Source organism: Bactrocera oleae, chromosome 6, assembly GCF_042242935.1.
Source record: "Bactrocera oleae isolate idBacOlea1 chromosome 6, idBacOlea1, whole genome shotgun sequence".
NCBI classification, from domain to species: domain Eukaryota; kingdom Metazoa; phylum Arthropoda; class Insecta; order Diptera; family Tephritidae; genus Bactrocera; species Bactrocera oleae.
In genome coordinates, this window is record NC_091540.1 from 67,931,954 (window position 1) to 67,947,772 (window position 15,819).

General features: G+C 32.5%; 2 protein-coding genes across 2 annotated transcripts in view; one reads left to right on the forward strand and one right to left on the reverse strand.

Moving 5' to 3' along the window:
- LOC106623731 (putative uncharacterized protein DDB_G0271606) overlaps positions 1–15,819 on the forward strand; it is a 106,768-nt gene that overhangs the window by 48,232 nt on the left and 42,717 nt on the right. Inside the window, exon 3 of the mRNA XM_036364373.2 lies at positions 5,332–5,351. The gene's annotated coding sequence lies outside the window, so the exon portion shown is untranslated. The remainder of the gene's footprint in view (positions 1–5,331; positions 5,352–15,819) is intronic.
- Positions 194–2,380, reverse strand: Rac2. Its single transcript, XM_070110872.1, has one exon. The coding sequence runs from the start codon at positions 1,074–1,076 to the stop codon at positions 498–500; it is 579 nt and encodes a 192-aa protein (XP_069966973.1). The 5' UTR covers positions 1,077–2,380; the 3' UTR covers positions 194–497.

Below are 15,819 nucleotides of genomic sequence, written 5' to 3' on the forward strand. Positions count from 1 at the left end.
TAAGAAAAAGTTGAAATAAAAATGTAAAAAATCTAAAATATGCGCTTTGCTGCTAACACACGCATACACTGACAATTTTCTCCACATCTAGTAATTTGTATGTGTACATATGTGTGTATGTATGCACAACAAATATAACACATACGGTGCATTAATTAGTTAATAATAAAAATTCCAATAATTTTGCGCTGAGTTTTCATTTTCAAAAATTTTTTTTTTATTTGCTTTTTTAATCTACTTTCTGCTTTTATCAGGCAAATTACATATTTTTAAAGCAATACTTCATATAACAGTGTGTATCAAAAGTCGTTAGCATTGTTTTGAGAATGATACAAGCTCACTCGTTACATGCAAATTTTGTCTTTAGATCCTCAAAAAATAATAAATAAACAAAAAACCGAAGCGATCTTGCCTAAATCGGCATAAAATCTTACGCTTGAAAAGGTGGCAACCACTTCGCTGCACTGAGCCCGTCCACACACCACTAACAGCAGCATTTACAATAGCGCACATTTGCGCGAACGCTTGACCCGCATCACTGGACAAAGCACCGAACGTATAGCCTCGTCGAAGACTGTCTTCAAGCCTTTCTGCGTCAACGCCGAACATTCCAGATACTTAACAGCACCGATCTCCTTGGCCATAGCCAAACCTTGCGGATATGTGATGGGCGTCAGTTTTTTCTCCTTTAATTTCTCAATTGTCGCCTTGTCGTCGCGCAAATCCAGCTTAGTGCCGACCAATATGATCGGTACATTGGGGCAATGATGACGCACTTCGGGATACCATTTTGCTCGCACATTCTCGAATGAGGCTGGATTCACCAGTGAAAAGCAGATGAGAAAGACATCTGTCTGTGGATAGGAGAGTGGTCGCAAACGATCGTAATCCTCCTGTCCGGCCGTATCCCAGAGACCCAAATTGATCGGTTTTGCATCGACCATCACGTTGGCCGAGTAATTGTCGAACACGGTCGGTATATATTCGCCGGGAAAGGCATTTGTTGTGTAACTGATGAGGAGGCAAGTCTTACCGACGGCACCATCGCCGACGACGACACACTTGATGGCCTGCATGGTGGATTTGTGTAGCTGGGAGTGTTTGTTGTTGTTGTTGTCGTGACTGGATTGCACTCAAGTTGTTTAGGGGTTGCGGTTAGGGCTTAGTAATATTTTTTACTATGGGGGTAAAATGTTTTGTTGTTGTACACTATTTCTGTTGTTGTTTTTTCGAAATATTATTGTTTTTATTATTATTTTCTTTGTTATTGCTTTGCAATACTTTTGTTTGTCTTTAATTTTGTTATTGGACTTTGTTGTTGTAGTCTAACTTGGTTGTTTTAGTTTCTTGTTAATTTATTGTTGTACTCTATTATTGTTGTTGCTTTTTATTGCAATATTATTAGTTTTTTTTGCAGTTTTGGTGTACTTTTATGTTGTTGTAATGTACGTTTTTGTTGTAGCGTACTTTTTTGTTGTTTTTTTTATATTTATTTTATATAATTTTACTCTCTCCTCTTGTTGTTGTTTCTTGTTTCAGTTTGCTGCAGCCTGTGTGTCTTCTAAGAATTATCTGCTTGATTGACCAGTTTATTTTCACTGAATTTGTTGTTGTATTGGTGCGTTGGAGTGGACGTGTCGTGCGGCTTGGTTGTGGTTGGGGGGGGGGCGATGACTGTAGTATCTCTGTATCTCTTTGATTCTTCGCTCGCTTAGTCGATTAATATTTTTCATGTATACACATATGTAAGTGTGTATGTGTGTGTATTTATTGCTTAGTTAAACACAATTTGTGGACTCACTCTCCACTTGTTCGTAGTCCGGAATTTTCTTCTTATTTTACTTTTAGCCGTTTCACTAATTAAAAGCCAACCAGCTAACTAGTTTGCGTCTGTTCAGCTGCCGTTTGTTGTGGCGATTACACAACGCTTCAAATTAAAATTGAGAAAAAAAATTAAACTTTTTTTATTAAAAAAATTTTTTTTTTGTTGCTCCAAACGCGTTGCGGCACAAATTCAATGTCAACAATGCTCGCGTCACTCAGCCACCTTTCGAATGTGCTACACCTTGATTTGTTGTTATTGTAATATTTTCTTGAAAATTTGCCAATTTCTGAGTGGCTAGCGTGTTGTTGCCTTCACACACAGATTTTTTTTATGTTTTCGCTCGTTTCTCTACTCAATGCAATTTCAATCTTAGCAATGGTCGTGACGATAATAGCACGGCGACAACGCGTAGCACGAAAAACACACCCAAACGCTTTGGAATCTCTGCAGAAACTAAACAACAAATACTACAAGTATTTAACGCTGTGCTGTGTAGGCCGCCAGTGTAGGTAGTTAGTTGGATACCAAGATACTTTTACTTGATCGTGTAGTGCGCTCACTCTGATTGCCGTGGCGTGTTGTACAATTCGACTCTTTTCCACTAATAAATCGCTAAATTATTTCTGAAAACCCTGTATCCTCTGTGATCTCACTCCGACCGATCAGCGTTCACTACAACACAGTGGTGGCTAGTAAAATTGCTGTACAAAAGAACAAGCGCTCTCATGTGCTCTCACAATCAGAGCTGCTTTTTTCATGTTTCGCCTTCGGAGATTAATCAAATGCATGCTACAAACACAAGTTTTCGTGAGCGTGCGAGTGTGTGTGAGAGCACAAAAGTCGTAATTCATTCAATTATGCTCATTAAATTTCCTACAAACTCATATATACATACGTATGCAGAAATATATATAAATATATATAGTATATTTATACAATTATAAAAATATATTTGTATATATGTCAACTTATGCAGCAATATTTGTCTATATGTTTGCGCTTGCCTCGTATCTTTCACTCACAGAAAGAAATCACATTTACATATGTTAGTTGTTGTTTTTTTTTTGCATTTCTTTTGTATAATATTATCTACGGCGCCGGTGAGTCATGACTTATGACATACAACAATGCAGCGCTGACACAGGTACTTTCATATACATAAATAAATACATACAGACATAGAAACATCTGTTAAAATGTTTTTGTAGTGATAAAATAACACTCCAGGCTCTCACCGTGGTACTTGTTATTTACTTACAAACATACAAATAGACATATTTACATAAAAATGTCTACACATTTTCCACTTGACCTTGTTAAGGGAAGTTTTTCTAGCGCTGACACAAGAATAAGAAAAATTTGTGAATATGTATGCATGTGTGTCAATAGATTTGCATATATTTGTGAGTTGCACATACATTTTTATATACTCATAGAAAATAAAAACAAATACTATATATAGAATTATTTTTTTTTAATATCGCATGCGACATTTTTTAGCTCAAAGATCATAATTTATCGCATGACATTTCGACATACAAGTTTGGACCCACGCAATGTCAAAATTAATTACCACTTTTTTTATTCATCAAATGGTCTCTTCTCAATAAATAAGCATATATGCATGAAAATAAAATTCTATAACTATAATTTGATCCCCCATAACATCTACATATATTTATACCATGTAAATAAAATTATATTTTCGCTGAGATTTTAATATGTTTACTTCAATATATTACAATATATTAAAAATACTTCCAAACATATAATTCATAATTATTTATATACGTATGTATATTCTTCTGTATTCCTAATTTATAAATAGGTATATCAGTTCAAAATAATGTGATTTATTTTTAGACCTTTACTCATATATCAATAAAATAATACTTGCATATACTTATTCGTTATTAGAGAGAATTATTACAGCGCGACTTGTTGAGAACGTAATCAAATTAATCATTATTGATTGCTGATAAACATGACTACAATCAAACGTGTATAGAAGCTTGCGTGACTACAAGCTATGTGACATATTACCGAATATATTGGGAATTGACTGGATTTAAGACTTCTTCCAATCATTTAACGTTTATTCGAAATATTTTTGAGTTTAATAGAATGTCAATATACGTGTTAGTCATTATTGTGAATTTTGAAAATTTTGTATGAGTGGAAAATTCGTAATCCGAGCTCTATATCGGAAATTAACGGTATTTAATAGCAATTAGATTTAATCTAAATTATAAAGAATTTGAAGAAATGTCAATTTAATTTAATGAGTTTCGAAAACTTCGAAAATTTTCTGTTCAAACAAAATTCGAAATCCAAAATAATGATTTTTAATCAGAGCACCGAAATTTGTTTGAAAGATATTGATTCGTTAAATAAATGTACGTACATATTTATTTATAAATTTACCAAAACCCTTTATTTCAGTCTTTATAATTTTTTTACTCTTCGAATGCGTAATTACACAAATTCTATTATATTTTTTTAAAATTTGTAATGTCTCAACTTTTTTTGAAAGAGTTGAAAAATAATTTCGTTGTGGTATAAATTTTTTAATGTTCGAAATAGTTTTAATATATTTAGAAATAATAATTTATATATAGAATGAATCGAATCCCGAAATTCGAAATACTTTAAAATAGCAATACAATTTTAAATACTAAGAGAAAATCAAAAGCCAATATTCGATTACATAGGTATGATGCTCGAAAATTTCTTCATTTTGAAATTCGAAACAACATTAAAATATTTTAATTCTAAGTCAATATTCATGAAGTTCAAAAATATTTTTATAGCTAAATAGCTCAAATAGAATTTCCAAATAAAATTAATGATTTTCGCTTACATATCAATTACGAAAATATTTTCGAATCCCGAAATACGGTTTACTTGTTAACTTTTTTTAATTTCACAGGCTAATTTAATTTTAAAGTACTTGGTTGTCATATGTTTATGTTTCAAAAATATTTGCAGTTTCAATAATATATTAATATCTCTGAATACTTATATTATCGAAATTTATTTGAAGTGTTGAAAGATAATGTTTTTCCTTTTGTGCCATTAAAAGTAGTACTTTTAAAAACAAACTAAAGTGCTATAATATCAAAATCAAAGACATTGTTTCAATTTATTTCAGCCATTACTGATTTAATTTAGAAGAATTTCTTTAATTAGAAATAATTTTTTCTTTCATATGTAATATCATATGTTCCAATATGTTGATAAACGTTCAGAATATTACTGAGGTGTTACTCAAACTAAGAAACGCAGATTCTAAACGTTTAGTTATATGTACCTATTGCATTAATGCCGTAGATTATGGTTTTTTTCAATCACATAATTCTGGAAATTTTACCTCAAAGAACGTTTCAAAGTGTGGGTAAATATTTATTTGATGTTTTAAAATATTTTTTTGAAGACAGCTTTACAATTTAAAATATATACCCAATTTGAATTTGACTCATTTTAGCAATATTTTCGTATATTTTCAGATTTATTTCAATTAAAAAAGGTATGTAATTGACGTTTTATAAATCTAAGTAAAATTTTTTCAAAAAAATTAACATTTCAACGAAAACTAATGTATAATATAATATATTTCCATAATTTCAATATCGCCCAAAATGTAGGCTACGTTGCTAAACAACAACAGCAACGCTTTAAATTAAGTTGTTGCCTACTTTTAGGAAAATCTTAGCTAAGACATATACCCGTTAAAGTGAAAGTAAAATTGACAAATTTAACAAACATTCGAAATACATATATCTATTAAACATAAGAAACCTGAAAGGTCAGCCATTCTAGGTGAAATATTGGGCATTTAAATTTACTTCACTACTATTACTGAATACCGGTGTGTACTGTAACTGCTTATTAAATTTTATTACAACCAAAAGTTATTGTTGCTGCAACTCAACTCATTTTCCTTTCATAGCAGGATATATAAATAACATGTATGAAATCGATCTATACATACATACATATATGTATGTATATAGATATGTGCTTAAATTGCTGATTACGCTTATTGAACTCAATATAAACTCTCACCACTTAATTGCACCGCAATGTAGAATTCAAACTTAATTTACTGCAATTTTGCTTAAATGTGTCAGCTATTAATATCTCTACAGGCGGGTGAAACCATGAGTGCATTCTGAATGGCAGCAGCTACTTATATATTTATGTATGTAAATATGCACAGAATAATTCACTTACTAAAGTTTATTATTGTTTGTTGTTGTAGGCACGTTATTGTTATCTATTATAGACTCACGGCTATTTGGTTTAAAGATCGCATTGCATTTTATTTGGGTATAGTTATGTGGTAATTTCGGCCCAAAGATCTAAAAATGCAGTCTTTACTAAATATGCGACCGTTAAATAAAATATTAAATTGCGAGAACCAATTATTTGAATACCTCCATTTCTATATCCAATGATTCGATGCTATAAAAATATTTATTAAAGTTAAGTTGAGGATATTGAAGTAGATTTCAGCTTACACAATAACAATTATGCGAGTGTTTTTATATGCCAGCTTTAAACAGTTTTTAATAAAGAGAGTGAACCTGAAACTAGCTCAGCATATTTTGCTTACTGGGTATACATTTTGTTTGCTTATACATATATGTATCAAAACAAACACTTGTGATCCTTACAGTTCATTACTACGAATAGCCTCAAATTGTTTTATTTACGTAAACTCACCACATTTCATTGATTTTGCAATGGGGGCCATTTCGAAACGGTTGGGAAAATTATTTAAAAGACTTTTACATACTTATGTAGTATATAAATGTGGAAAAATTTATACTAAGAGGATTATGTTTTCAAAGGGATAATATGGAAACATTTTTAGAAATAGTATACTGTGAGAATAGTAGATAAACCAGTGACGTCCAAAACTATTAAAGTGTTGGTGAAACAACTTTGGCTGTGAATAGTGATCCTGCAATGAAACATCAAATTATTAATTATCTTATCTGGCGCCGATATCGGATAATATTTCGCTCCGTAGCCTAATCGACAGTCATCCGAGAGGATTGAATTACGCTTTTGAAATGCGGATGGAATAATTTTTATCAATTTTCTTGAAAAGGAAAAATCCACAACAATATTGCTGCCACATCCATAATATCTTGAAGATCTGTCCCCAAAAAATTTTTTCTTGTTCTTATGCCGCAAGGTAATGGTCACATAAAGAAAGTATTTGCTAAGACTGAGGTCTATTTTGAAATGAAATATTAATCTTACTAAAAAAATTATATCGAAAAGTAAAGATTAAATAAAATGAGTGTATTTGGTATTTATGGTATTTAGGCTTCAAGTAGTTTTCTATTGAACACAATATTTTCACAACTTTAATTTTCACACTGTGATCTGTGTTCACTCTTCTCTTTTTTTTCTGACTCTTTTCAATTATATGATCATAAAAATTTTAGAAGAGACTAACCGAATTCCATGTGCCGAGTTTTGTGCCAGAATGTTGGTATGATTTAAGGAAGTGGTATAAAGTTTGACCAGCTTTTTCAATAAAAGTGTTTTTTTTTTTAATTGTTGATATATTTCTATATGCAACAATATAAAAGCTACGAGACATTTGACCATAATATACGGTCACTGCTTCTGTCGCGTCATTATCGATGTGTGAGACCTGGCGTTGTTCTGATGGAATATAATTCCTCTCCTATTGGCCAAAGCTGGCCGCTTCTGGCTGATTGTTTTCTCCAAATGATGTCAGCCCAGGTGCGAATTAAAACTATGGCTGTAAGGGAGCAGCTCATAGTAGATGATGCCTTCCCAATCTCACCAAACACAAAGCAAAACCTTCTGACCGAGCCTAGTTTTGTATCCAAACTTGTTTTAAACGGTTTTCTTGCATTAAAGGAAAATGTATGAAATTTTATTACTAGACCTATTGTTATCGAAATAAAAAATTAAATAGGTATACGACTAGCAAAAAGTTTCAAAAATTTATTGTAATGCTTTCTGTAAACTATTTATTGGACTCAGTGCTGGTTTTCGACTAACAAAGTGAATGATTACATTACAAAACTTTAGGAGGAATCCAAGTAGTTAGTAGTAATGCTAAATGTTCTTGCAAATTTAATCTACTTTCAAGTTTTATCGATGTTGAATTTAATGCATTACAGGCTTTGTCTGCCACGTGACCATGTGGCTGAGTTGAATTGCAGTCATTCATTGTTGTTGCTGTTCAAACATGGACAGGGCAAAATATTTCTTGTCTATTTAAAATAAACAAAATTAAAATATTTGGCATTCTTTGGTGTCGAAAACCGTGAAACAACAAAACCACAAATTGGTCGCGCACTCAGCACAGCGGCCACGGCCATGTCTCGTTACGCGGGAGGCGGAATTGGTGACGCGTCTGTGTGGGAAAGTGAATAATAGCAGTTAAATAAATGTGTAATTAGAGTATTTAATGCTTGTATAAATTATATTGAATGTGTATATGTATGTGAGTGTGTGTGTTGTTAGTTTTTGCTGGCAATGTCATTTAATGCCACTTCAAACTGTAAAATATTCCATGCGCCATTCAGAGCGCTCAACAGCAGCACCAAACACACACATACACAAATCTGCTTTGCAGCAAAAGCCGCTCATTTCGCAATGCAAATCATTTGCAGCGTTTAAATATTTACGCTTTAAGTTGCACATGCAACTGTGTATGTGTGTGTGTGTATCGCATAAATTGTACTTACGCTTATTTTATTGTATTTGCGTATGTGTGTACATTTAAAGTGTGTGCTCAACACGTTGCAATCTGTACATGATTTATTGCAACAAAATGCACAACAACAACAACAAAAACAGCGCTGTTGTTGGTAACAAGCGTAAACAGCAGTTGGCTGCAGCTACAATTGTAACAGTTAGGCGAGCGACAATAACAAAATGTACAACAATAACAAAAGCAAAAACATTAATAACAACCACAACAACAAGAACACTAGTTGTAACAACAGCATGTACAATAAATGTCTGCCTCATGCAACATGATGTGCAACGAAAATGAAATAAAACAAAAACAAACATTTGTTAAAATGTGGAGAAAAAATAAATTGCATGGAAATTGTGTAAATAATTAAATCTTGCAATTATTATCATTATTGTTACACACACTTACATATAAGTATGACTGCATGTGATTGTGTGTGTGGCATGTTGCCGCTGTGGTTGTTAATTTAAATCGCTGGCCAGCTTAAGTTCGCTGCAACTCGCCGCTGATAAGTCAACGGTCTCGCAATTAATATTGGTGCCAGAAGCTTGCTGAGGACGAAAAAGAGAGTTTCCTGATTTTAATAGAGGCGAAGAGCACAAATTCTTAAATTCGAAAATAAATTTCAAGAAAAAATTTCGAGAGAAAATGGGCGACTAGTTTGCATACATACAGATGGACATGGCTAAATCGACTCAGCTCGTTACTCTGATAAATATGTACTTTATAGGGTCTCCGGCGGGTCTTTTTGAGTATGACATAAAAATGATTCAAAGTGCGAAGTGGACATGCTCAACAGTCGTTCGAAATGATACCAGCAACCGTCTTAAAAAGTCTCGGTGGTTACTGGTTTTATCAAAGACACCCCATTTAAAATTTGATGGGCATGTGATGTCGAAAAAAGCTGATATAAGTTGACCAACCAAATTTCAAAATTTTACGCAACTTGATTTCTCTTTGTTCCCTTATTTACTTGTAAAATATAATATATGTCAATACCAGCACTTCTTGCCGAAATCTTTTTATTGTGTGAAAACGAATTATAAAATGCGTAATGAATGTGGACCCTAACGTGATTCTATCATACTTTCCGAAGCATACATCGACTAACCTGCTCTGAAAAAAGCGAAGACTGTCCTATCTGTTGGATAGAGGAGAGGCTTTGTTTTCTGGTATTCATAAGCTGGGATCTACAGCGCTTGTTTCTATACTTGAAAAATGTCATTCGCCTGGCAAATATTTGTGTCGAATGAGGAGGCTATCGTCGCTCCAGAAACCTAATTTAAAGATTCCCAGAAAATGTATTTTCCAGACTGGTTAAAGAAATTGAAGCAGCTCTGGATAAAGTGTATCGAGCTTAAAGAAGACTGTGTTAAAAAATAAAAAGAAATTGCCTTCGTTTTCTAATTATTATAACTCATTTATATATCAAAACACCGAAGTTTGAGTTACAGCGCCACCTGACGGTATTTCTTTATGCTTGTTATTCTCAAATGCTAATAAAAATTGATAAAATTCGATTTTGTCCAATCGTATTTACGGTATGTCAGCGGATTAGGTACGTACAAAGTCAGGTAATTTTTCGTTGTTAACTCTCGATCGTGAGATTATGTTTGAAAAGGTACTAAGATAGTAATTTCTGGAAAAGCTGTTATGAGTTGGGAAATCAGTCAGAAAGAAGCTTGTAAGTAATACCATTTTGCATAGCTTTGTATGGAGCGTACAGTTCCTTTAGGTTCGGTCCTTTTATATGAATCGAACCGTTTCCAAACCGAACAGGTATGGAAGCAAAGTTTTCTCTTTTATATAACCATTTGATGTACAAGTAGTAGTCAGATATCGGACCACTATAACATATAGCTGCCATACAAACTGCCCGATCAAAATGAAGTTTTTATGTGGAAAACTTTTTTGTTTGACAAGATATTTTGTCGAACTTTTTTCATAAATTAGTGTCCGAGGCAACGCTGCTATCTTCGAAAATATTGTTGAGATTGGAGCCCTAACGCATACAGCTGTTATACAAACTGACCTATCAAAATTAAGTTAAATATATTTTTATATGTTTATATGCTGTAAGAAATTCAACTGTGAAGGGTATTATAGCTGTTGTTTTTTTTTGGTCGCTAAAAATTTTTTGAATGAAGTTGAGTTTTCTTTGTTAAAAATTTTCATAACATCCACTTTGAGCTAGTTTCGACTAATTGATGCCTATTAAGCTCTACATAGAGTAAATCGGGTGCACTCTCTTTACAAATTACTCGTATAATTTTTTTCAGTGTACTAAGCAAGACTCTATATAAATGTGTAAACAAATTATATGTATTTCAATCGGCAAAACCTTGGCTGTATATATATGTTGTACCGTATCTGCTGCTAATTCATATATTTATATGCGGCATTAATGGCCAACGTACTGCCTCCGCATTAACACACTTTTTCATTCAATAAAACAGGCACAAATGTTTATATATATGTATAAATGTACATATGTTTGCATTTGTGGTTGACATTTCGACTCACAACCATAATCATGTGGTTGACACGAATAAATAAATAAATAAATAAATTGCACTTGCAACAAATATGCAGCTTGCAACAGCCAAAAGGTCTTTACCATATTTGTCGAGCAATTTTGATTTCATGTGCAAACACACACACAGCCACACACAATCAAAGCAGATAGGCTTTGCAACTGTCACTGCCAATGCAATGTGAGAATGCAATAAATGCAAAAGCGTTTAATTGTCGAGTGATAAATGCGTTGCAGCTCAAACAGAGCCGGGCTTGTTGCAGATATGGCAATATGGCTGTGGCTTTGTTGTTGTTGCTGCCAACCACTACACATTTGAGTACACTACAAAGCTTGGCATGCGTGCGTGTGTGTGTGGTCGTAACATGTCCCCAGGTTTGTTAGTTGCTGCTGACCATTGCATGGACCTTTGTCACCGAAGCGACAAACATCACTTCCGGCTCGTCGCCATTTGTGGCACTCAAATCGCGTAATTATTTACGCTTTCGGCACGCACACAAACATAAAGCATATAATGTTTATGTAAGCCTATGCTTGTGATTATGTCCGCTTTATTGCGTGTATTTAATATCGCAAAAAAACATACACACATACACATACATACATACATATGTGTTGGTGAAAGTGAATTTGTTAATAAGCCGTCGCATTCACTTAAATATCCAAATAAATGAAAGTACTCGCTGGTGTAGGCCCAGAAATCTTTGTTATTAATTTTAAATAATTAAACAGTTACTTGAATAATTCTCGCTTAATTAGCGCCAATCGGCAACTGGGTCAACTGAGGTTAAATTGAATTACTTTAATGAGGATTATTTGGTTGAATTAATTACTTGGCAAGAGTCGAGCACTTAAAGTGCGAAATGACAACTAAATTTTCAGATTAAATGAAATAGAATTACAGTTTAAAACCATGTTAATTGAATAATATTTGTAATGAAGTGCTGCAACTACCATTTGTACATATGTATATATTGTATTATAGTCCTGTACATAAAAATATGATTTTGTTTGTCTCTGAAATTGCAATATTTCTTAATAAAAGAAAACAATTTTGACTTTTTTGGCATATATGGATGTCATTCTGCTGCAACGAAATTGCGTTACACAAGGAAATTCCGTCACCCTAATTGTGCACAGTTAACCACTATCGTTAAGTCTGAAAAACATAAATATTTCTATATTATACGATATAATGCTCAAATAGCTTAAAGAAAATGTTATCAGGTTGCCACCAGGTGTAAATTTTTATATTAAAACAATTGATATTTGATAACTTAAAAGTGCCATATGGTTACCAAAGTGAAAAGTTTTAAAAAATTTGCCACAAAAAATCTTGGTTGTGCAGGTTGCCAACTGTTAAAAAATTTAATTGTCAAAATTAATACAATATAGATACCAAAATTAACAGCTTTAAGAAATTTACCAACAAAAATATTGTAAATTGTCTAAAAATTATTCATTAATTACAAAATTAATACAATATAGATACCAAGGTGAAGAACTTTAAAAATAATTGTTTTTGAAGAGTTGCCAACTGTTAAATTAAATTATATAAACATATTAATTTATAATATACGAAGTATTACAGTTGAAGTTTAAAAAGTAACAGGTTTAAGTTATTTGTCTGCAAAAAATATGTTTGAAAAGTGTTGCCCGATGGTTTATAATTTAAATAAAATTAAAGCAGTAATATAAAGAAGCACTATATTATTGGCACTAATTTGAAGAGGTTTAAAATGTCATACAGTCCAATTTCCTTGTTGAGGGTTGCCATCGTTTTAAAAATTTAAATTCTATGAAATATATGTTATAACCTAATATTAAAATTCGAGTATCAAAGTTAAGTGTTTTAAGAGGGCTCACAGTGGAAATTATTTTGCAGAGAGTTGCCAGTTATTTAAAGTCGGTATTAAAATAAAACCGATAAAATAAATAAAAAATATTTAAATTCTTTCTTGAAATATGTCTGCCAAACTTTATTCAATAAAATTTAAATAATTGCAATATTGTAGACCTAACATTATAGGAAAAGTATTTAATGATTTTTTTTAGTTTATTAAAAAATAAATTCATTAGCATTACTCTAATAGTTGTCGTTAATCAGTTACCATAAACCATATCGTAGCACTCCTATAAGGGCTCATAGATATTTTTTCTAATATCTATATAATTTAATTATGAATTATTCAATATTTATTGCTCACCTTTTTGAAGTCAAGATTTACGTAGAAAATATGTCAATACTGGCGGCCGTATTTTTAAGCTTTCAATGAAGTTTTTTAAAGATAAAAATATGGCAATTCTATGCCACAACTTTTTTTTATGCTATATGGCATCTTTACTCAAAAACTCACACGTACTATTCATATTGCTTGTGCAATAATGATTTTATGCCATCCAAGTTATGCACACATTTTTCAATTTCGTGATAGCCAGCTGCTTGAAACGAATCAAGAAAAAATACCGTTAGAGAATTGAAAAGTAACTACTGTCTACATATTTAGGCTTCTGAAGACCTCAATATTGAATATTAAATGAACAAAGATGGATTCTCTTGAAGCTTAAAGCAAGCACACAAGTCGCAATAAAAGTATTGCATACTTCACGGCGCTGTCAGTAGCATTTAAAATATTATGTAAAGATAAAACATGTTTATGTATTTGAATGAGTGTAAATATGTATGCTGACCATAGATAATTTTTGTAGGATGGCATTTTATCGCCTCCGGTTGTTTGCTTGTTGGCAACTCTAACACTTTTAAAGCAACGCTTCGGACTTTTCACTTCCTTATGCTCTTTCAAAGCAATGAAAGAGCATCTTACATATTTTCACGCTCTGTACTACTGTGTTTATAAAAACGTATATGCATGCACATACGCATGTGTATGTGTGAATTTTATAAGACAACGAATTTATCGCATTTAGACGTGCAGTCATCTGCGGCTTATTTTATGAATATGTCACGTGTCCTACACATCAACCATCGCTATATATTAAGCAGCACATACACGCTTTTGATAGAAAATACTAACAATAACAATTTTTCATATTCACAGTTGTCTTCTACTGCAATCGAAGCGCCAAGAGGTTACAGAGTTGCTTGCTTACTTTGGTTACTCAACTGTTGGGCTTTTCGCTTTGTCGAGTTGTCATCAACTTTTCTAACATTTCAATATTTTATGGCTAAGATACATTCAATTGGCATACTGACATGTCTCCTTAAACAGACACACACACACAAGTACAATAACACATGTGATTCCGTAATATTTGACTAAGCATATCGCTGGGCATGAATGGAGATATTTTGAAATTGGCCAAGGGCTGCCTACTGTCATTCTCCCTTTGTGCGCATGAACAAAGCGCCAAACTTGTCTGCCATCGCGCTTGTATGGAGTGGTTGTATTTGCAATTTGTTTCGCTTTTCAGTTCTACGCGCATTCTATACTTATGTGTGTGTGACTTTGAAAGTAGCCACTGAATTTTAGCTTTACTTTTTCTTTTCGTTTCTATTTACAAACATACTTTATGCAACGTTCTCTTCCGCCTTCACATACATAGCCAGCTCATCCATTTAACTCGTGTTTGAGTTTTTGTTTGCACATAAAAACCCGTTATAAATAAAAAATGCTCTGTTTTTTTAGGATAAAAGAATGTGTCCTTTGACATTTGATCGTTCACTTTTGATATGCTTCGGTTGCAATGTGGTTGAGAAATGAGTATTGTGTTGATGAAATGAAGCAAATGTAAGTAATGAGTGGAGGAGCCGTGGAAAATTGCTACATACTAGGCTTTCCATATATAGACCAATATGTGTCAATTTGTAGATTCGTGTTTATATTTTTATGAAATTTTTTACTTGGCTTCGTAAAAATATACAGTTATTGCTTAAAAATTAGAATCGATAAGTATTTAGGGAAGACAGCCTATCCATGGAAGAAAAAGAACAAACAACAAATAACAGTCTTTTATCTGAGCGAGCGATAACAATAAAGTAATAGAATAAAATATTTAAAAACCCTTAAACCCATAAAAACTCGTAAAACATGACATTAAACATTTTAGGGTATTCAGTTAAAATGAAAGCTATACGATATAGTGGCTCGAAGATATTTTTCCACACAAAGACTTAATTTCGAATTTCAGTTTGTATGGCAGCCAAATGCTATAGTGGTCTAATATTGGTGCCGATTTGTATAAATTAGGATCAGCCTATGAAATTCTCGGTTTTGCTGAACACTAAGTTGAGATAACTAACCATAACGGTTCTTATCGGAAAATTCTATTTAAATTTCGCATTCGAGTCTTCAGTGGAAAATTTGCTTTGTTTGAACTATTTTGTATTTTTGGATCTCTTTGTAAAGCAATTTCACGTTATTTACATTCACCTGAAAGGAAACGATTTTTGAATGCAATTGTAAGGCCCTTTTCAGCTTCATTTTGAAGTCGAAATCCTACACATGAGATATGTTAAGTTTTGAGATATATCTAGAGAATTCAGTGGGTGTTTTTTCAGCAATTTGAGTTTTCGTACTATTTTTATTAAAAAAAAATGTTATCCCCCCTGTCAAATCAAACTTTCTGACACAAAAAGCTGCTCGTTAAAATCCATTAACTTTTTCTAGATGACTTGTGTTTGAAACTTGTCATTGTGTGGATATAATGCCCGCCACATTTGCTAAACCTTAACCCATTATTTACGAA